Raw genomic sequence first — 21845 nt, forward strand, 5'->3', positions numbered from 1 at the left:
CTCTGTGAATTGGGTTGGGGAGCGAGCCCTGAGTCCTGGGCCGTGCCTGTGCCACGGAACACGTGATCAGACACCTGGGTCCCTTCCCAACTCTGGGATTGTTGCCTCCTACTGGTCGGCTCCACCTAGAAGCCAACCTAACGCATGCGCACTAGCGCCAATAACAGCCGGGCCCAGAAAGCGCATGCGGTTTGAGAAGTGACAGGGCGGGGGGAGTATTCGGAGTAGCACATGCGCAGTGTAAAGAGACGGCGCTTGGTGGTGGCGCAAGCGCAGTGATGACCAGGCGGCGCCTCGGGGAAGGATATGCGCAGTTACTGGAGAGAACGTTCCGCTGGCACATCCGTGGGTGGGGCGGCGTCTGCGCGGGGCGGCTGAGCGATCCGCCGGCAGCCTCTTGCGTCAGAGTGGGCGGTGCCTCAGGGCTGCGCCTGCGCAGCCGCGGGAGGCGGGGTGCTGGTGCTGTGCGGAGCCTGGCTTGTTGTTGTTGTCCCAGACCCGGAGGCTTCTCAGTTGCCGCCGCGCCGCGTCGCCATGTCCTGTCCTCAGGAGCCGCCGCAGCACAACAACAACAACCCCCCGGCCGAGGGGGCGCCCGCCGAGCCGGGCCTCAACAGTGAGTGCGCCCCGTGTATTAGCATAGGCAAATGACATGTAAATGAGGAGGGCCTGCGGGGAGCGCGACCCCCTCCCATCATCCCCCCTCACGGCTGGGATTGGCGGAGAACGGGGCCACGCGAGCGTCTCCGGGCCAATCCGTAGGGTCCCGGGCGCAGTTGGTTCGGCTGCGCCCGCATGGGGGGCTTTAGAGATGGCGGAGGGGCTGGGTATCTGGGGGGGAGCAGCAGCAGCAGCATGGGGGAGGGCGCTTCGAGGGATGGGGGGGGGTCTGTGGGTTTGGGGTTCACCGGGAGGGGCTTACGTGAGTCTATGGGGGGAAGGTACGTTGGCAGCCTGAGGGCCTTTAGAGAGTTGTGGGTACCCTGGGGTGTGGAGGAGGAATGGGGAATGCGGGGGGGAGGGAGGGCTTTAGGGGACTGGAGTGTGGAGGCGGAATAGAACCTCTGGGAGGGCTGGGATACACTGGGGTGTGGAGGAGGAATAGGAGCTCTGGGGATCTGGGGTACACTGGGGTGTGAAGGAGGAATAGTATACCTGGGGGGTTGGGGTACACTGGGGTGTAGAGAATGAATACGGTATGTTGGGGTTTCTAGGAGGTTGGGGTACATTGGGGTGTGGAGGAGGAATAGGGAATGCAGGGAGGCTCTAGGGTGTTGGAGTACATTGGGGTGTGGAGGAGGACTAGGATATGTGGGGGGGGGGCTCTAGGAGGCTGGAGTATACTGGTGTGTGGAGGAGGAATAGGATATGCTGGAGGAGATAGGGGGTTGGAAGGTACTTATGGTTTTGGAGGCCACCTGGATGGATTTTTTTGGAGGGGGAGGGTGGTCTGGGTCTTGCATATTGGACAGAGTGGTGAGGGGAGGTGCATTATTGTGTACTGTGGGGTAGAGATGAGGGCTGGAGGTCTGTGGGAGGATGACAAAAGGGGAGGGTGTTCAGGAGTTAAAGGGGGATGAAATTGGCTCCGGTCAGAATGGGAGGCAGCTGAGGGGACCATGGGCAGCAGATTATTTTGTTGTGGGAATGGATTTATTGAATGGCTGAGTTTAGGTAATATCAAGAGACCAACATTTAACTCAGTAAGTTTTAGTGGGTAGGATGTAAGTACAGTGGGTGAGTCAAATGCAGGAGGAGTCAGGGAATTTTAGTAGCAGGGTTAATAACAGGGATATGAGGTAAGGGGATATGAGGAAAGGTGGATGTGACTTGGTATGTAATGGGGAGAGGGAATAGGTTTGTTTTGTGACAGGAATAAATTTATTTAGTGATTGGTTCTAATAGCAAAAATGATGGTACAGCAAGAAAGTGGGGAGGAGCTTGACTGTGGGAATGATTTTATTCAGTGACTCAATATCACTGACGTGAGCTATTTTTCTCTGTATCTCACATGTATGTCAGCTGCTTTGCTGCATCCCTTTGTTCCAAGGATGATGATTGTGTGGAAGTCTGTTGATTTTATCTAGGATCTCATATTGGTTTAACTGATGTGTTTTACATTTCAAATGCACAGCCTTCAATATATATTTTGGTTTGCTTTTAAGTGCTAAGGATACTGTGATAAAACAAAATGTATTAATGTTTAACAGTTCCCTCTATCCTAGTTTGCTAAATCATCCAGAAAATATTTCAATAGGGCCAGCTAAGTGATCTCCGGTAATTCAGTGGGAAATGTATTAGATGAGAGTAAACTGTGTTCGTATAACAACATTGCCATTGCATTTTGTGTCTGTGCATTGAGTGTCATGTTAATTACAGCAGTGTGTTTCTCTAATGTGTTGGCCTCCGAGAACTGCACACACAAATAAATAAAACAAAGGCACCGTGGCCAAATTATTCAGGGCTGTCAACATGTAAACATATATCAATGTATATTAATTGATAAGATTTCACTTAATTTTTGGAAATTTCCTCTTAGATTTGGCATTTCCAAGTAAACCTAATGTCTATTTCCACAACTTAAAATTAGTTTATCCGTGATCTGCAAATATTAATTCTTCTATACTTCATTTTTTTCCCTTTTTCTGTTCACTTTTAATACAGTGACTTACTGTATTGGAGATGTGAATCTGTAAGATAAGAGCAGCAAGAGGGGGTTCAGTGTAAACATTTTAGGTCCCAATCTTGAAATGAACTCCACAGGGGCACATTCCGATTTAAGTTAGTGGGGCATCATGCAGATGCCTGCAAGGGCTGTCCACAGATATCTCACTGCAGGATCAGAGCATAAAGGGTTAGTGACATCAATGCAGTTACTCAGGTTGGCAAGTGCTGTGTGGTAGCAAGAAATGTTTTCATGACTGGGCCCCATGAGCAAAACATGTAACCAGTCAACTTCATGAAGGCTCAATACCCATTGTCAGTTCAATTTTGTCAGACTAGTGAGTCTATACATTAATGCATTTTTGTTCTAAAATATACCTTGCATTTATTTAGTGCCTTTCATGCAAAGATCTCAAATCACATATAGAGGTGAAGGTTGACCATTGTGTCAGTGACAGAGCTGGGAATGGAACTTGGAACTCCTGACTTCAGTCTTGTGCGCTAACCACAAGAGTGTGCTCTCTCTGGTATTTCCTGATGCCTCACTCGGATTTTAATTCTTACCTCATACTTCTGTTAGATATTAGCAAAAAAACAAACAAAAAAAACCCCAACAATTTAAACTGGAACACACTTACAATTATTATGTCTATTTTTCAACAATATTTACTACATTACTGAGGAAAAAAGGCAAAAGGATGGTCTCCTCTGTTATAGCTGTACATCCTGTCTTGTGAGAAGTCTTGTTGCTATTGTTGAGTACTTCTGGAAAGTGACCACCGGTGCTGTAAAGCGCCCAAAGTCCCTGGCTAATCAAGTACTGCTACATCATTCTGGCCTTTTTACTGTAAAGGTGAAACAAAAAACCCTAAAGTGTTAGTGTGGGATATCTGTTAAATGGAAAATATTACTGTGGGAAATGGAAAAGCTTTTTTTGACAATGGTATTTTACTTTAATTACTACTTAAGCATTTAGTTAGTGATACTTAAATAGTCAGCAAATTATACTAGATTCTATAGCTTTTATGAGATTATGAAAAACTAAAGGGTAAGAGAGAAGTCCATTGGAATTCTTTATCTAATAGCCATTGTGCAGTCATAGCATCTTCTATGAGCCAGAAAGCATAGTTATCACTGCTTCAGACTTGCAGTAGAATTTAGGAAAATTTGCCTGTGAATTTCTTTAATGTTACTGTAGAAATTAGCTAGTTGGACCAATCCCTGCAGTCGTGTAGTGTGGTAAAATGCCTATTATGCATAGAACCCCATTGACTTCAACAGGACTCTGTGATGTCCGTTTGAGAAACAGAGTCTAATAAAAGTAAATTTAATTTTAATTAATACCCAAAACAATAAATCCATCCTACTCTGCAATAAAACTTGGCTAAAGTTTTTCTATAGAAAACCATCAATTGTAAACATAATTCTCAGAAAAATATGTATTTTTTTTCTAGATTTTGACCTAATTAACAGAAGCAAGGTTATTAAAGCTGTGTAGCAAACGATCATGTTCATACATGCTTCAATTCCTAAGCATCTCTGTATGCCTGATGTTCTGGATACATACAGTTGTTGCTTGTAAAAGGGACACTGTCATATCACTTTAGGTCCAGAATTTTAAGATAAACGTTTTGTGAAATCTGAGCTTAATGGAATTTTTTCCTTGACAGCTAAACTTTCTAATGAAAGTTTAACATTTAATTATTCTTCCGCTGCGTATGTGACCCTATCATTGTGTTAGTCCATGAGAACCTGAAAGTAAATCTAAACTTGTTCATTAAAAACAAAATTGAAATTTGCATGTGGTATGTCCAAGTTTATTAAAATGCAAGAAAGTAAAAAATGGGGAAAAATAACTAGTCTTTTGGTTTTAATCTAATATGTTAGCTATATGTAAGGAGTTAAAAAAATAAAACCTAAGCTGATCGTGTTACTTTTATTACATATTAACCTCTTGACTAAATTTCTATTTTAAAAAGTACATGACATTGCTTCAGATTGCTTTTTGAAGTGAAAGTGCACAATTTTCTTTTTTGAGAAAACGTCAAATTCACAATTTTTAACAAAATACATATCTTTCAGGTGGTTGGTTAAAATTTTAGTACGAATAAAGTGCCAATCCTTAGTGTGGTGCTTGAAACTACAATGAGACGTAATGAAATGTTCTCCCTTTGGGGGGTAATATTACTCTTTGGAGAGGTTGGTTTGGGGACGAGAAGCACCATTTTTTGACTTGGTTAATCTAGTCCAGTGTCTCAACCTAGTCTAGTCTAGTCTCAACCTATTTGACCCACAGTGTGTTATGTTGGCCGCATCCAATACTACCTTTATGGCCCTGAGGATGTCATGGGGGGCCACAGCTCTGTGCTGATTGGGTCTCAGGTTGAGAACCACAGGTCTAGTCTCAAATATTTTTCTGGGATAATGTTGCTGCTGGTGCTCCCAGTACTAGACAGCCAGCATATTTGGATCTGTAAGCAGAGGAAAAGGGAATATACTTGTTCTCCAGCAGTTACTTTTGGCCATCACTTTGGAGCTGCATGAATGGACTTTAGAGGATTTCGTATCCAGCCCATCTCAGCCAGAAGGAAGGTTATAACACAGGGTCTTTGATGGAGGGGATCATCAAGCACCTTTTCAAACAGCAGTTTGTGGCTGTTCCTTGAGCCCTGTATTGGAAATCTGTGACAGTGTTTAAGCTTGATATCAGAATGCCTTGACACTCATTAAACATGTTTTGACTCATCAGAGATGAGTGGTCAGATGGAGTACGTGCAGCTTGTCATGTAAACTCCCTCCTAGGCCTTCTTTTGATGGGAGGAGTATTTAATTATGTTTTAACTTGTTTCCTCCAGTGTGCCTCTAACACAACTTTAATTTAACTAGCAAATTCCACAATTTAGCTCTATTAAGACTGTGTTTTGTAGCCTAGGCTTAAGCACAACTGAGTCTCAATCATGCCAGTGCAGCGATAGGTTATAGCAGTCAATTCTAATTAGTCCTCCACTGCAATCCCAGGCTTCCTCTTTGGTCATCTACCAAAACTCCTCCACCAGGCTAACCTTACAAGAAGTGGCCTTCCTTATTTATGTTTACTGTCAGACTCCAATATCTCTGCCTTCATTTCTTTCCTATTGTTTGCTACTGAACTCTGTTGTACAACGTCAGCAGGTAAGAGGGGCTGAGGGTGAAAAGAAATTCCTCATATACCTCACTCATTACAGATCCCACCATAGTAGCTTCTCTGAACCCAAAGTTGTTACCAACTGCTGACATGTAGCTTTCTGAGCTAGCCAATTCCCTAATTGCAATTGCAGCATGCCTTTTCACAGGTATTAGTGACTTCATAATGGAAGGTGGTTGCTCTAGGGTAGGTCAACTGTCCTGGCATATTTCTTGAAATGTGGTCTTCCTTTTCTGAAATTCTGCAGTCACTGCTGATCACCCCAGGTCTGAAATACAGAGTAGTCCCACCATTCCATGCTGGTTGGTCTGACCTAAAACTGCCTTTCCACAGCTAATGCTTCATTGGCTAAAAAGCTAGACATTCAGTTGTTCAACTGGTGCATGGGCTCTAGATCATCTTGTAGAGTGCTCTGGCAGTGGCAGAAACACCATCATCTTTTCACTGCAGCTGCTCTGTAAGGCTCCTGGTACCAACACACTGTGTTCGTGAATATAATCAACAGCATCTCCAGCCTGGGAGACATTCCTGGTTACTGAAGCATAATGGAGAATTTGCTAGGGTCTGACAGAGTTAGCAATTGATCCACTGGTTCTATGACAAAACTTCTGGAACCAGAAAAGGAATTCTTGGAATGTGACCTCCACTCCCAGAATGCACATGGGTTTGTACATGGGCAGTGTGCATTCACCCATAATTTATCACCCACAAACGTCACTCTTGCGATATGTCATACCATAAAATTGTTGAAGCTAATGTAATTGAGCCCAGTGCACTAAGCATGATTAATAATTGATTGCTTCATTTGAATCAAGTAACATGGGTTGCATATTGTTGAGCTTTTGTAGCCAAGGTAGACTACCTTAAGAGGTCAATCAGTGGTGGTGATATTCCCTGGGACCAGAACTGAATCTCCATTTAAAATTTCACTTTCACTTAAAAAAATCACTGGCCAATAGTTTGTATGCACAGTGTTAAACTTAGTCTAGTAAATTTTAAAAATGAATTAAAAGTAGTTTCTACTACTACCCATGCCAATACTTTAGGTTTTCCAGTCTCCCAGTTTCTATTTTTACAATGTTTTTTTCTCTTCCCCAGTTGATGTGAAAAGATTACACAGATTGGGGGACTTGACATTATACAAGATAAGAGTGACACATTTTATACCCAGTGTTGTCTAATGCAAAAAGTAAACAAATGATGAATAGGACTGTTTTAGGTGTGACAGTAGTAAGTTTAAAAAAGAAATCAGAAAAGCATGTTACTTTTAAGATAATAGGTGTGTTTTATTTTTGAGAGTATTTGCTCTCTGCTATCCCAGTTCATATATTGACGTGGGAATAAAATTTGTATTAAGCTTTGAAAACAATTTTTGTTTAAGAGGTAGCAACTTTATATTGTTAGGATAACAGGGTGAGATATTCTGAAGTGACTCAGGAGCACAAGTCCCATTAGTTGTTGCTATTGAAAATTCATCCCATTAAACAAAAATGATAGTTTTTAAAGTAGTCCAGCCTGCTAATAGTTTTTTGATTTTAAAATAGAGTATTTAGATTCTCTGTATGCCATAATAAATCCTAGTTACACCAAAGAGTTGTATTGACCAAAAAACCCTGCTAGTATATAAAGATGCAAAACAGCTTCTTCAACAAACTGCTTTGTAATATCCCAGTGGCATAGTTCTTCAGACTAAATACGATGTAATAAGAGTCTGAATTTGAATATAGTCTGAGATGAGGGTCTGAAAAAAGGTATAAAATGAATTGCTTGAACCATGTAAGGCAAAAGCGACACCAAATGTAAAATTATTGCACCAAAGGACAAGAGCTTATGCAGAAAAGAAACTTAATATGTTTCAATTTATGCCAACTGTTCTCAGACAATTAATATACTCAGATTAAAAAGTAAACTGTCTATATTCTCAAGTGATAAAGTTAATGAGTTTGAATAAGAACCCCAGGTTTGCAGTTGAATGGGCACTGGATTAAATAGGTGACCCATACGTCAGGACTCAAGTGGTTTAAATTCACTAAGTGGTTAGTTTAGAACATAAACTACCTATTTATGAATATTTTCAAAATATCCTAAATGAAACCTGACTTCTTAATGTACTGGTAAAATGTTTTATATTGTTACTTTGCATGTTTAGTACAATCTGCAGTTGGAATTATGTTCTTGTATTTTAGTAGTTTAAAGCATGTGGTTTCAGTGCTAATATGATGCACACAGCTCCTCAATCCAATTGAGGTCCTTACACTGAGATCCTGTAGTTAAAACTAGATATAAGAACAGAGACAGGATGAATTACAATATATGTAGGCTAAGTGTAGTACTTAGTATATAGAATCTTCCCTGCAAAAATAGGGTTAACTATCAGTTACAAGAAAGCGGTTAACTAGGTTAACAATAATTATTTTCACTATTTGAATTAAAAAATGTTAAACTAAATATTTAGATAAGATTGTAAGATGGTTAGAGACTTCGCCTGCCCATCTCAAAATATTACAAAGTGAGAGCCCCAGTTTTCCCACATACCTAGCATAAACAGTGGAGCATACATGTGAACACACAAACTCCATTTCCAGCTAATTATAACCAACTTAGTTTCATAGCGTACAGTAGATGTGCATAGGTCTTTAAATATGTGGGAAAACAAGGGGCCTGCCTCAAGGACCTAATAATTCATAGACATGTGAATCTATAATCTAAATTGGATACATCCCAGTTATTAAAGTTCTGATGTGAGGGGTAACAGACAGTACTAGAGAGGAGATTGGGATTGGAAGGCCAGCTGAAAGAAGTGAGGTTTGTTTGGGAAGAGGAAAAGGAGATTGCTTGCCATATGGGAGGTTGTTCCAAGCACAGGAGGCACTGTGGGGAAAAAGGCATGAAATTGTAAGTGGGAAAGAACAAAGGGAATATTAAAGAATGGAATTTGTTTGGTTCAAGGGTGAAGTGTAGAGAGAGGGGTAGAGTTGTGAAGTTATATGGTGAGGATTTGGAGCTTAAACCGGATATGTGAAGGGGATGCCTGTCAGGGGATTTTAAAGAAATAGCATGAGGGAGGGGAATGACTGTTATTACTTCCAATCAAGACTGTTAACTGCAGTCTTAAAAGTTCTGAACTAAACTTAAGGGACGGGGGAAACAGACCTGCCATTCTTGTTTTCTCTATTTGTTTATGAGCATTTTTTTTTTCTGGCATCAGTGGATGTTATCTGAATTCACCATGTTCACATTCTTTCTGCATGTAAATGATAAACCTTAAGCGAGGTTTTAGTTTCACTGCTTTTAATGAGTGCCATCTGGCTGGCCCAACAGGTTCCTGGGTGGAGTTACAGATGAACGGCAATGGCAATAGCAATGATAATGCCAGTGGGAAAAATGGGGGCCTGGAACATGTCCCTTCGTCATCCTCTATCCACAATGGAGACATGGAAAAAATCCTTCTGGATGCCCAGCACGAATCAGGACAGAGTAGTTCAAGGGGTAGTTCGCACTGTGACAGGTAAGGAAGCACAGCTGTATCAAGTCTCTTGAACCACTTACTTTTCCCATATGTTATGTGATGCAATTTCCATTCTTGATCCTTTATCGAGGGCAAATGACATTTTATCAGCTGTATACGTCTTCATCCATGAGCCAGCCAACGTGCCATTTGGAATACTTGCTGAATCCTGCTAGCTTTAAACAGTATAGAACTTGGTTTGTTTGAAAAGCAAGTAATTGTTGTTAAACTTAAAAAATAAATAAATGCAGGAGTAGAACAAATTGCATCAATATCAGTGTGAAATCTCATATTAGCATTGTTCATGTACTGTGTAAAAAATAATTAACAATGTGATTACTGATGCATGATCATTTAAGAGAAGGTAAGAACAAGGGATCCTATGACTGAAGATAGTATTCACTATGATGAAAATGTAATAAATTGGCTTTATCAATTTTTCAAAGTAACTTGCTCAGTTACAGCTGTGTACTATGTGTCCAGGCAAGAATAAATGCAAGACAGCGATAGAATAGACAACAGATTCATAATTCCCACCTCTCTTTCTCCCACAGAGGAAGTAGTTGGGAGGAAAAAAGTGTCTTCACTCGAAAAAGCCCTGTACTTTTTGCCCTTAAAGGCCAAATGTATTTATTTATATCAAGTAAAATAATCTTGCTTATCCTGTCAAAACAAGTGATACCCTTAAGGTTTCACTGTAGTTCTCCCTCAGAATTGTTAGAGAGTTAAGATGGTGTTGGAGCTGTCTTGGGAGCTTCTTTTTCTTATATTGCTGGACAAATGCTCTCTTCTTGCCATGTCAAGTATGTAATATTTATATCAAGCTAGATCAGATGTACAACCTACAATGAGTCTGGATAGAACTTGAAATGAACTCAATGATAATTTCAAATAAAATTACCAAGTGCAATGGACAAGAAGACTAAAAAGATTTTTTTTAAAAGCTACTACCTCAGAAAAAAGCAGTTTGCTATACCTTCATTTCTAAGAAATTGTAAGCTGCCAGTAACTAGCATAGTATGTTGTCACTTTCTAGTTCAACTAGAAACATTTGCTGGATAGTGTCTGTAATGCTCATTTTGATTCTTATCAAGGTAAGGACTTTCTCTCCACCCACATCTTTAATTGCCCCAGTATTTTTAATTTAAATATTGTCAGATAAAAATGTCATATGAAGACAAATCCCTTTTTCTTTTTTCTCAATAGCAAATGCTTGGAAAACCAAAGTTCCAATTTTGTAGTGAGCATATCAGCTCATGATTATGGACAATAGTTGGATATTTATAGAAACCTGAGGTCTAAAACATTTGTAGAAAGGAGTGATAACGGCTGTAAACCATCTATTGAGTAGTTTAAAAGAGGTCCTGTTCCCAGTGTAACTTTTTTCATTCTCTATCCATCTTTTTAATGAGAGCTAAAATCAGATTAAAGAGGGGTGTCTAGAATTTTGATGCAATGAAATGACATCTCTACATTGCATTGTACTTTTACTCTGTCCCTGATTTTAAATTCTCTAGCATTTATTCCCATCTGGGTATGAATGTTACTAAAGCAGGGGTGGGCAAACTGTGGCCCGCAGGCCAAATCCAGCCTGCCAGCCGTTTTAATCAGGCCCTTGAGCTCCTGCTGGGGAGCGGGGTCTGGGGCTTGCCCCGCTCCAGCCGGGCAGTAGGGTCGGGGCCGCTCCACTTTGCTCCCGGAAGCAGCAGCATGACCCCCCTCCAGCTCTTATGCGTAGGGGCAGCCAGGGGGCTCCGCTCTGCATGCTGCCCCCACCCCAAGTACCGCCCCCGCGGCTCCCATTGGCTGGGAACCGTGGCCAATGGGAGCTGCAGGGACAGTGCCTGCGGACAGGGTAGCGTGCAGAGTTGCCTGGCCGCGCCTCCACATAGGAACCAGAGAAGAGACATGTCGCTGCTTCCAGGAGCACTTGAGGTGAGCGCCGCCTGGAGCCTGCACTTCTGAGCCTCCCCCCGCACTCCAACCCCCTGCCCCAGCCCTGATCCCCCTCCTGCCCTCCAAACCCCTCGATCCCAGCCTGAAGCACCCTCCTGCACCCCAAACCTCTCATCCCCAGCCCCACCCCAGAGCCCGCACCCCCAGCCGGAGCCCTCCCCACCTCCCCCCCGTGCCCCAGCCCTGATCCCCCTCCCTTCCTCCGAACCCCTCGGTCCCAGCTCCCTCCTGCACCCCAAACCCTCATCCCCAGCCCAGAGCCTGCACCCCCAGCTGGAGCCTACACCCTTCCCTGCACCCCAACACTCTGCCCCAGCCCTGATACTCCTCCCGCATCCTATGCCCGGAGCCCCCTCCTGCACCCTGAATTCCTCATTTCTGGCCCCACCCTGAGCCCTCACCCCCCTTCCACACCCCAACCCCAATTTTGTGAGTATTCATGGCCGGCCAGCCATACAATTTCTATTCCCAGATGTGGCCCTCGACCAAAAAGTTTGACCACCCCTGTACTAAAGGGTTTCTCTTTAGTAGAGTATACTCAGGTTTTAATATTGAAAATAAAAGTATTTATTCCTTTGGGTTAATTTGCTAACTATTAAAAGATATTTTGGTGTGTAACATGTAATGCCTGCTGGAGGAATTCCTTAGTGTACAGTGGAACAACACTAAGGAATTCCTCCCACAGATATAGTCCTTTAAGCAACCACTTTTAAAATACTTACAAAGTTTCAGGTACAGTTTTATTCAAACTCCATTTAGGGATCCACCTTCTAGGTAACCTGATTTTGCTAGTGACTGCTTAAGGTTAGTTTTACTGTATATCAGAAAGATGGCAGTGACGTAGTAACAATAGCAATGTATTGCCTCACAGGGGATGAGAGTTCAGGACTCCATCTTGGTCTTTTGCTCCTGGGCTGGAGTTACAGTGGAGTCACTGTGCTGATTCTTGATGGTAGAGGAGGTCCTTCCCATCTCTTTATGATTAACTGAAGGGTAGTTGGGGGTGGGGAGGGTATTAAAACAGGAACAAACTGGGAATATGGGAAATCTTTGGGACTTGGAGGATTTTTCCTTGGGGGGCATAATTATAAAGAATCCTTGTTTCTCATCTGAATTGTCTGCGTACCTTATATGTAGTAATAATGGAACTATGGTGCAATTAAACTGATGTTTCAGTAATTTAATAACCCAAAAGTGACAGTAATGCCATCATTCTTTCCTTTAGCCCTTCCCCTCAAGAAGATGGACAGATAATGTTTGATGTGGAAATGCACACGAGTAAGGACAATAGTTCTCAGGTATTTTCTCCAGTAAACTCTAAAGTACACAACACATTGTCTAGGAGAACAGTGTTTAAGACACAATATTGTCTATTGTAAATAAAAAATAATTAGTGAAGCATGCTAGAGGGCTGAAGCCAAATATTTAAAATTATAAATTCTGTATATAAATATACAACTTTAAACTGTTAATTTCCAGCAATTCATTATTAATATAGTATGGAAACAGCTGAGTGTATAGTACCTATACTGAATTAAAGGCCAAGAATATTAAACTCCAGTTTTTGAAAGCCTGTTTATTCAAAATCTGGAAATGTCCATTAGCCTTTTGGAATAACCGTGTTTACTTATATTATACCATGTTCTTTGTATCTTTTAAAATTAAGGCAACAGTTTGACTTGAACTCTGTGAACAAAATTATCCATTCTTGCTTACTTCCATGTAAATAAGCTTTAATGATTCATTGAGTCTTTGTATAGTTAAGATTATGATGGTAACTATATTATAAACTTGTACTTTAGGCGATTATAATAAGTCTATTAAAAACTTTGCTCTGGGAGGTGGTGTTATAAAAAAAATTGTTTTTATATTTTACTAAGCAGAGAGAGAGAGTTATTTGTATGTTTAAATTCCAGTAGTGGGGAGAAAAAAAAAGTCTAGTTTGAAACACATGCTTTGGATTTATACAACTTGGACTTTATAAAAATTCAATTTTTAAATCTTAGAGTGGGTGAGAATATCCGGCACCAATCCTGAACTTGAAATAATGTTGTTGAGTATATGTAGTAGCAAGTTATCAGAGATATTGCCAGGATTTCTTTTACACATCTAGTTATGTAGGTATGTGATAGAACTATTTGTTTTACAAATATTTAAATTGCTACCTAAGAATTCAGGATAATCATTCCATGGTTAGTGAGCTCACATAATTCTCAGTCATCTCAACACGAAATGAATCTAATGCTGAACTCTTAGTTTGGTCATTTTATGAAATTTGCTGTCTTCAGCAGTACAAGTTGAGAGCAACAGTGGAAAAATGAACTGTGCATTTAATTTTTGTCAGAGAGGATGGCCAAACAATAGGATCGTCACCTTTCTGTAGCCCTATAGAGAACTGTACCACTCTGAGTGAGGTCGTTTGCTTTTTGTTTTGTCATTCAGGGTTGCCATCTCCCTATTACAATTCAGCATGGCTCCCTTTTTCCATTGTTTTGGTGCCTCTTTGAACTAAGCTGTACTCCAAGTGTTATAATGTAACCTTGCTAAAGGCTGAATTTGGTCTCAGGCTCCCATTGAATTCAGCAGGGAGAGGACAGCTTGGGAATGCCAATACATACAGCTCTAGGCTTGGCAGTTCATAGCCACGGCACCTCTGGGCTTGCTGCGTCAGTTATGAAAGTAAAACAGTTTCTTGAGCCCTGGCACCTCTTCCATTACAAATTAGGCCCTGTATATGGCAATCCTTTCATGAGGAGGCGGCATTAATCTTGGGGGCAGAGACTGTTATTTACCATATGCTTGTACAGTTCCTACCATAGTTGGGCCCAGACCTAGCTGAGGTCTACTGCAATATACATATTCAATAACAGTAGTAAAATAACAAACAAAAGATATTTATTGTGATGTTGACAGCGGGCAAACTTCTGAAAGAAATTATTTAAAATACTTTTGTACAATTTGAGCAGAAGTACTGCCCTTTTCATTTGATTACATCTGATTTAAGAATCGCTAAAGTTTTAGGGAACGGTTTTTACTTTAAAACATTTTATGCGACACCATCTTACTCAGGCTATTGTTAAAATCATCCTCTCAATTGTTCTTCACTCTAATTTGTAATATATATATTTAACTATCATTACAATGAAGCTTGCTTAAGTCCGTGATAAAATAATACATTTATCAGAGACGCACTGACATCAGTGGACCTTGTGGGCATAGTAAAATCCCTTCCAAATAAACCCTTGATGTAAGGGTGTCTTTTCAGTCATCAGAGTAGCAGCCGTGTTAGTCTGTATCTGCAAAAAGAACAGGAGTACTTGTGGCACCTTAGAGACTAACAAATTTATTAGAGCATAAGCTTTCGTGGGCTACATCCGAAGAAGTGGGCTGTAGCCCACGAAAGCTTATGCTCTAATAAATTTGTTAGTCTCTAAGGTGCCACAAGTACTCCTGTTCTTTTTTCAGTCATCATCACCTTTCCCTTCCCAACCCCAACATATGTAGAAACAGCCCAATGGAATGAAAACTGCCAACATCTGCTGCTTATCATTTTGTCACTGCAGTTGATGCTCTTAAAATTAATACCACGAGGAATAGCTGAGTAAGTGTTGTTACAGGGCATGTCCCATGTATATTTTCAGTCTGAAGAGGAAGCAGTAGAAGGAGAGAAAGAAGTGGAAATTTTGAAGAAAAGTGCTGACTGGGTTTCAGACTGGTCGAGTAGGCCTGAAAACATTCCTCCCAAGTGAGTTGAACTCTTTACTAATAAACACTCCTTCTGTAAGAAGGAAAGAAGAATCATGCTGCACACATATATGGAATTATTCTGGCTACCAAAATGGGATCATCACCGAAAAAATATTTTGAAGACTTGGGTTTTCCTTGGAGTATAGATAGCATAAAAACTGCAGAAAATGTAATAGCGTAACAGAGATTCTTTTACTGAAAGCAACCCAACAATAAGTTTAATATGAAGTTACTTTTTCCAGTAACACCAATGTCTTTACTTGTTAAAGCAGGGTACCTGGAGCTTGCATTGGTGGGGTTTAGTAACAGCTCACTGACTGGTCTGGTATTGGGCAAGTCACCTAAACTCTCTGCTTCTTGGTTTCTGCATTTGTAAAATAAATATAATGCTTACTGACGCCATAGGGACACTAGACACTATCAGGCTTTAAAACCCTTGAATAGAAAGCACTAGATGAGTGCAAAGTGTCCGTTAAACTGGAGGATGCTATCCATGTCTGGGAGATTTCTGCGTCCCTGCTTGAAACAAAAATGTGGCTATTACTAACAAGTCACGTACTGAAATTTCCTCTCCCAGACCTGCTCGTCTCTCCAGCTTGTGCTCCCATTGTCTCTGTACTTGAGTAAGTGGTCTTTCCACACTACCTCACATTTTTCTTGGGTCCCCCTGCAACCTGGCTTTTGCCCTATCTATTCCACCTTGAAAAAAATCTGTGCAGTTCTGCAATATTCCTGTCTATTTTTTCCCTTCAGGGAATTTCACTTCAGACATCCTAAACGTGCAGTATCTTTAAGTATGAGAAAGAGTGGAGCTATGAAGAAAGGTGGCATTTTCTCTGCGGAGTTTCTTAAGGTTTTCATTCCATCTCTGTTTATATCTCATGTTTTGGCTTTGGGACTAGGGTAAGTACAAAGACTAATTTTAAACTTTGCATCTTTATTGCTTGTATACTTACTGTAGTACTATGGGAGTTACCAATCTGAGGAAGAGCATAATAAGAATGACCAGATTATTTTGACCTTGTGCTGATAGGTCAAGTATATTTGAGATATAAGGAAAACTACCTTTGCAGTGACGCAAATCTATTTACTTGATTGTAGGGAAAGTTTGAGATTGAATGGTCATACATTCAGAACGCACAGATTATCATGAAATCAGTGACCTTAGTTGACTCTGAGACCCTACTGCAAATAACCTTTGCGGTGTCCTGTGGCATGACCCACTTGTTCATTTGCTCATTCTATTCAAATTCCTTAGAGTATAGTGTAATAAAAGAAAAATAAGACACTAAACATAAATATTATAGTGATTTTTCCTCTTTTGCTCCAAGAAAAGTCTGTGTAATGTCATTAGATGATGCTCCAGACCCATGTGTAAGCTCCCACTAATTCTGAGAGGCTGGCACTACTGCAGTTGCATGATGGTACTGAAACTAAGGGTTTGAAACTTGAAACAGAAATATACACAACATTGTGTACCTATCTTGCAAAATTAGCTACTGAATTTTCAAATAGCCCAGCAGTGCTGTTAGCATTTCTGTAATTAGAAGTGATCACTGAGTGTGCTGAAGGTCTTTCATTTGCAAATATGTATCTCATGCCCTCTTGTGGTGGGGCCAGAGAAATGTATTTGTAAAATACCATATTTCAGTTTTTATTTAACTTCTAATTCAATAATTTCTTGCACAAAGTTTGTCTTTCACTCTGATTTTAACATATTCTTGTAAATGATTTTTTTCCTTAGTCCTAGTTATTGGCTAAACTAGCTGGATAGAAAATGTGAAAAAATATTTGTCTGGTAGCAAAAATTTATACTTCTGAAATAAATTAGGTATGTTGCCTAGGTTTATTTGTTAGAGATCTGCCTTTTTGTAAGCCCATAACACTCAATGTTTTAAAGCCTGTGTTAATATTTATTTCTTTAAGTGTAGTATAAAGAATTTTGTATACATATTATTTTAGCTGGGATTTTCAAAGGAGCCTTAGGGAGCTAGACAGCCACCTCCTATTGAATTTCAATGGGAGATAAGTACCTATATCCCTTGGGCTCTATTGGAAATCTCAGCCCTTATAGTTAGGTGTTTAGATGCAGTCACTTGAAGAGAAGGGGGTGTTATGGAAGAACATCACAAAATGGAAACTATTGACAAGGGCAAACTAGAACAATTGAGTGAGCAAGGACTGTTGTGAAGGGAACTATTTCCATGAAATACAATGTTTTATGTTTTTATTTCAGCATCTACATTGGAAAACGACTGACCACACCTTCAGCCAGCACTTATTGAGAGAAGCAGAGGGCAAAACTTGGAAATCCACATGACCTGTGAAGATGTTATTGTCACATTAGTACATTTGAACTTGAGACCATTTTAAGCATGACCCCAGCCCCGCCCTTTCTTTACATATCCAGGTTCCAGTAACTCTTGGAATTCAGTATTGTATTGGAACTCTGTTGAGGTGTTTGACTACCCACCTTCTCTCCCCCCACCCTTTTGGCCTGCAAAACACGTCAGTTGCCTAACAGACTTTACAATTGTCTATACATTGCAAGGGCTTCTTTCAGTACAAAATTCCACCAGCAAATTATAATTTTATTAGTGATGCTGTTGCCTCCTCTAGTACAACCTGACTTAAATCTGCAAATGCTCATGGAATAAATGTTGACTGTATTATAACAATTGCCAATCTCTTTAAAAGAACCTGAAGGTTGGTTAGAGTAAAAGTGAGTCTTTGTTTTTAGAAAACTGTTGGCTGTAAATCAAACTAAAAAATCATTGGCAATAAAGAATAAATAAATTTAAAACCAGCTTTTTGGGTAATTTACTAACACCCTATTTTGGCCATGACTTTTAGTTTGCAGAAGGCAAAGACTGCACAAAACATAAAGCATGATAATAACTTAGTCATCAGCATATGTTAATACTAGATAATTGTCATAATCTTGTCTTTTCTATGAAGTAGGCTCCTTGTTTCTGGTAGGAAAATCTAACGCCTAGAAAATGTTAGAGGAATTGCGTTGTTTGCATGTGAAGAAGCTTTTATTTTCCTTTAGCTTTTTCCTTACTGGAAAATTGTAAGTGTAAAGTTTTCCTTTATAAAAGCAGTTTGAATGCAAATATTTTTGGTGTATTTAGACGAGGGGTTTCCAAACTTGGTTCGTGGCTTGTTCGGGGTAAGCCCCTGGCGGGCCGTGAGACGCTTTGTTTACCTGTGCTTACTGGGAGCTGCGAGCGGCCATACCTGCGGACGCTCAGGTAAACAAAGCGTCTCCCACCCCGCCAGAGGCTTACCCTGAACACGCCACGAACCAAGTTTGGAAACCCCTGATTTAGACTCTCTGTAAAAAGGGGAGTCTCCTGAAACCACCTACAATGATAAAGATATGGTGGTTTCAGTAGGTACTCAAAGCATTCGATCTGCTGTTGGGAACAGTCTTGCAGTTGTGTAAAGAAGCACAAGTGGTAAATATCTGAAATGATGTCTCCTTTAGTGAAGTTTTCAATATTCCCTTTTCTCATTGTTTACTGTACAGTCTCCCTTGGGGATAATGAAGATCCTAAGGTCACTAGTGACGTCTCATGTAGCTAGGTAGAATTCTCACTAATGTTGTTGAACTTTTATCTTTGGGAACACTCAGTCTTGTCCTCCTTCAGTGACACTTTTTTCAAAATGTGAAGCTTTAGTACCAAATTGTTACAAAGCATCAGGACATAGCCTTGTCCTTAAGTAGATTTTATTGGATTTCAAAACATGTAGCATGACTCTGGCGGATAGAATACTCTGTTTTATATATATATATATAAATAATATGATATAGACTTTAATACTAAATATTTAGGGAACCAGTGTTAATTTTAAAACTAGCAAAATCTCATTTAAATAGAAAATGCATTAGGCTGACTTGTAGAAAATGTTAAGAAAATCTGGTCAGCAAGTTTGGAAGAGAAAACTACCTTAAATTTTCTGCTTGCATCAGATAAAGTTGATGATTTGGTATATCAGCGATAGTTCGAAACAGTTCAAGCATGGAGGCTAATTCCTAGTTGAGGTTTGCTTTAAAAAAGGCACTTCAGGAAGCAAAGAGGTTAAGTATGAAATCCATTTCTAAAATGTGTTCATTTTATTCTCCACTTCTCACAGCCTTTAGGAGAAGGTTTGTAGGTTTTAAGACAAGTCCAGTGTGAAAGGGTAGTTGAAGCATTGTGTTTAGACATCTGTTTTTTCTTTTAATCTCAAATATTAGTAGCTCTTGAATTATCTACAACTGCGTATTTATTTCAAGTGTGGATATTGGGTTTCATCCAGACGTGGAAGAAAAAAATGGCAAGAGTGTTTTTAGGCAGTATGAGCCGCCTTATTTTAGAGACCTAAATAAAATGGGAAGGGAGAAAGGCTGGTATACTTTATTAGTACTAATTATAGCACCTTCTTTTGTATGAAAATTGGAATAGTGGAAAAATAGATTTATATTAAGTAGGGAATATCTTTGTTTTAAAAAAACACCATCTATATTAAATTGATTAATCTGCAGAATACTTGATAAATTAATATGTTACAAGCTTGTGACTAGAGGATAAACACAGCTATGTGCTAATATTTCAAGCAGCTGTGAGATTAAAAAAAAATTCATGGAAAATATTACTGAAAAATGGATACCTGATCACTGTAGCACTTGTTATCATACAATGATACAATGCAGTATTTATTGATACCCTAATATAAGCTCGGGATGGAAGTCTACAATTTTTAGTTTTACAATGAACCGAAACAGATCGTTGTATAATCTGAAAAGGGGTTTCAGCTATTGATAGTTGAAGTTTTGTTAAGATAAATATTGTTTAAAAGCTTTATACCTGTTTACAGTTTTGAAAAAAAATGCAGGCTTCATTTTTCTTATGTTCAGTGAAAACTGGCTTAAAATATTTGTAAATAGGATCAAGCAAAAATACATAAACTCGCACATTAAAAAAATGTGACAGGCTAACTTAACTGTAGCAAGTACATATTTACTTACTCTGTTTTGAAAAGTGAAAACTGAACTCTGTTAGAAATTCAGATTTTTTAATTAACCCACTTGTTGAAATTATTGAAGTTAACTGAGCCAAAGTGATTATGCATCCTTCATATATTTAGTTAGCACTTTGTAACATGATATACAGTTTACAGTACATGTATAAGTTGTAGCTATAAACATTTTGTGCCATTAAAGCTCTCACAAAACTGTGTGTCTGTTAGATCGTTTTGTACCAAATCCACCCCCACCCCCAGGGAAGACGTTGGATAACTTTATCCTGCTGCTTATGAAGTAATAACTGTATCCTGAGTTAAATGAACCAAGAGGTTGACTTTATTAGAGTGGGATCATCAAGTTCTTATGCTGAAAAGTAATTAAAATATTGCCTTCGTCAACCATGTTCACTACTTCCATCCTCTCCCAGCACCTTGATCTCCTTATAGATCAGGAAGACTGGTACCAAAAATAAGAACCATGTATTGTTCTTTAAGATCCATTGTTTCCCGGGCCAGTTATAGTTCTAAGACTCCTTCAAATTCAGTTATAAGAGCAATTTGAAGAGTTGAGGCCGTTCCTTGTTCTAAGTCGATAGAGCTATGACAGTTTACACCAGCTGGGCATCTGCCCTTACAGTATTAGCACAAGATTATTACTTACCTTAAGGATGTCAAGGTATTGGAGAGGGCTAAAAAGGGTGTGAAGTTTACCTATGTAAATTTTAAAACTAGCAGTTTTTGTGGCCCATTTTATTTCCTTCCTGATTTTTTTTCTTGTTTAATGTAAAATAAAATAAAAAAAAGTGTAAGAAATTAATAAAATTTTCAAAAGCACCTAAATTACTTAGAAGCCCAAAAGACTCATTTTCAAAAGTACTTCTGAACTTAGAGTTTGACTTTCAATTACACTTACCGGTAAGTTCCAAAGTGCCCAAGTCCCTTTTGAAAATGGGGCTTGGGCTTCTGAGTTATTTAGGCACTTTTGAAAACCATATGCAACATCTGGAAAATTCTTCTTTGAGTAGCTTATCAGAGCAGAGGGATTGTAGCCAGTTAAGGTACAGTTACATATTTACTATGCCATTATTGAGAAAAATAAACTGTTTATCTATCTCAGATCCTCTTCGCCAGTCATAGTGCAGGGTCCACATAAGTAAGAAAATGTAATAACATTTTATAGACCAGGAATGCTCTTGCTCTAACAATGTTGTGCTTTAAATGGCAATCATAGCTGAGTTGCAGAGGGCTATTAGTCTCCCAGTTCAGCTGGGCTACTAAGACTCTTTCCAATTCAGTGGTGTTCTTACTCTCTCTACAAGAGCTGTCCGGTTCATGTAAAAGGGTCGGTGTGTGTTAATGAGGCTGACTGCAGAAAAGTTTTAATCAGACATTTCATTAGAACAGCTCGATGATTCTGTTTTGTATATAGCTATATGCATATAGTGCACACACTTTGTGTCATGTCAAGATTGGAAAAGAAAACACAAAAATAAGCTAAATCTTGAGTAAATTTCCCTTCTACGAAAGTTCCAAGTGGATTGAAATTGCCAGTAAAATTCTTTATTTATAGAGTTGTCCCATAACTGTATTCCTATGCGGTCCAACAAAGTTGGCTTATTTTAATGACAGGAGGGAGTATATACCAGCTAAAGTATTCCAGTGGTGCCTCTGATTTTATTTGATAAATTTGTTTTACTTGACAGGTTATGAACTGTGGATTTCTTTGCTGATGGAGGTTGTTTTAAATTCTCTTTCAATCTGAACAAGCAACTGGTT

General features: G+C 39.7%; 1 protein-coding gene across 1 annotated transcript; it reads left to right on the forward strand.

Annotated features, from left to right (window-relative positions):
• Positions 1–427: 427 nt before the first annotated feature.
• Positions 428–17728, forward strand: BNIP3L (BCL2 interacting protein 3 like). Its single transcript, XM_065398146.1, has 6 exons — positions 428–616; positions 9170–9356; positions 12538–12610; positions 14954–15057; positions 15813–15962; positions 17296–17728. The coding sequence occupies exons 1-6, from the start codon at positions 535–537 to the stop codon at positions 17342–17344; spliced, it is 645 nt and encodes a 214-aa protein (XP_065254218.1). The 5' UTR covers positions 428–534; the 3' UTR covers positions 17345–17728.
• The last annotated feature ends 4117 nt before the right edge of the window (positions 17729–21845 follow it).

This window comes from Emys orbicularis, chromosome 2, assembly GCF_028017835.1.
Source record: "Emys orbicularis isolate rEmyOrb1 chromosome 2, rEmyOrb1.hap1, whole genome shotgun sequence".
Classification (NCBI taxonomy): Eukaryota; Metazoa; Chordata; order Testudines; family Emydidae; genus Emys; species Emys orbicularis.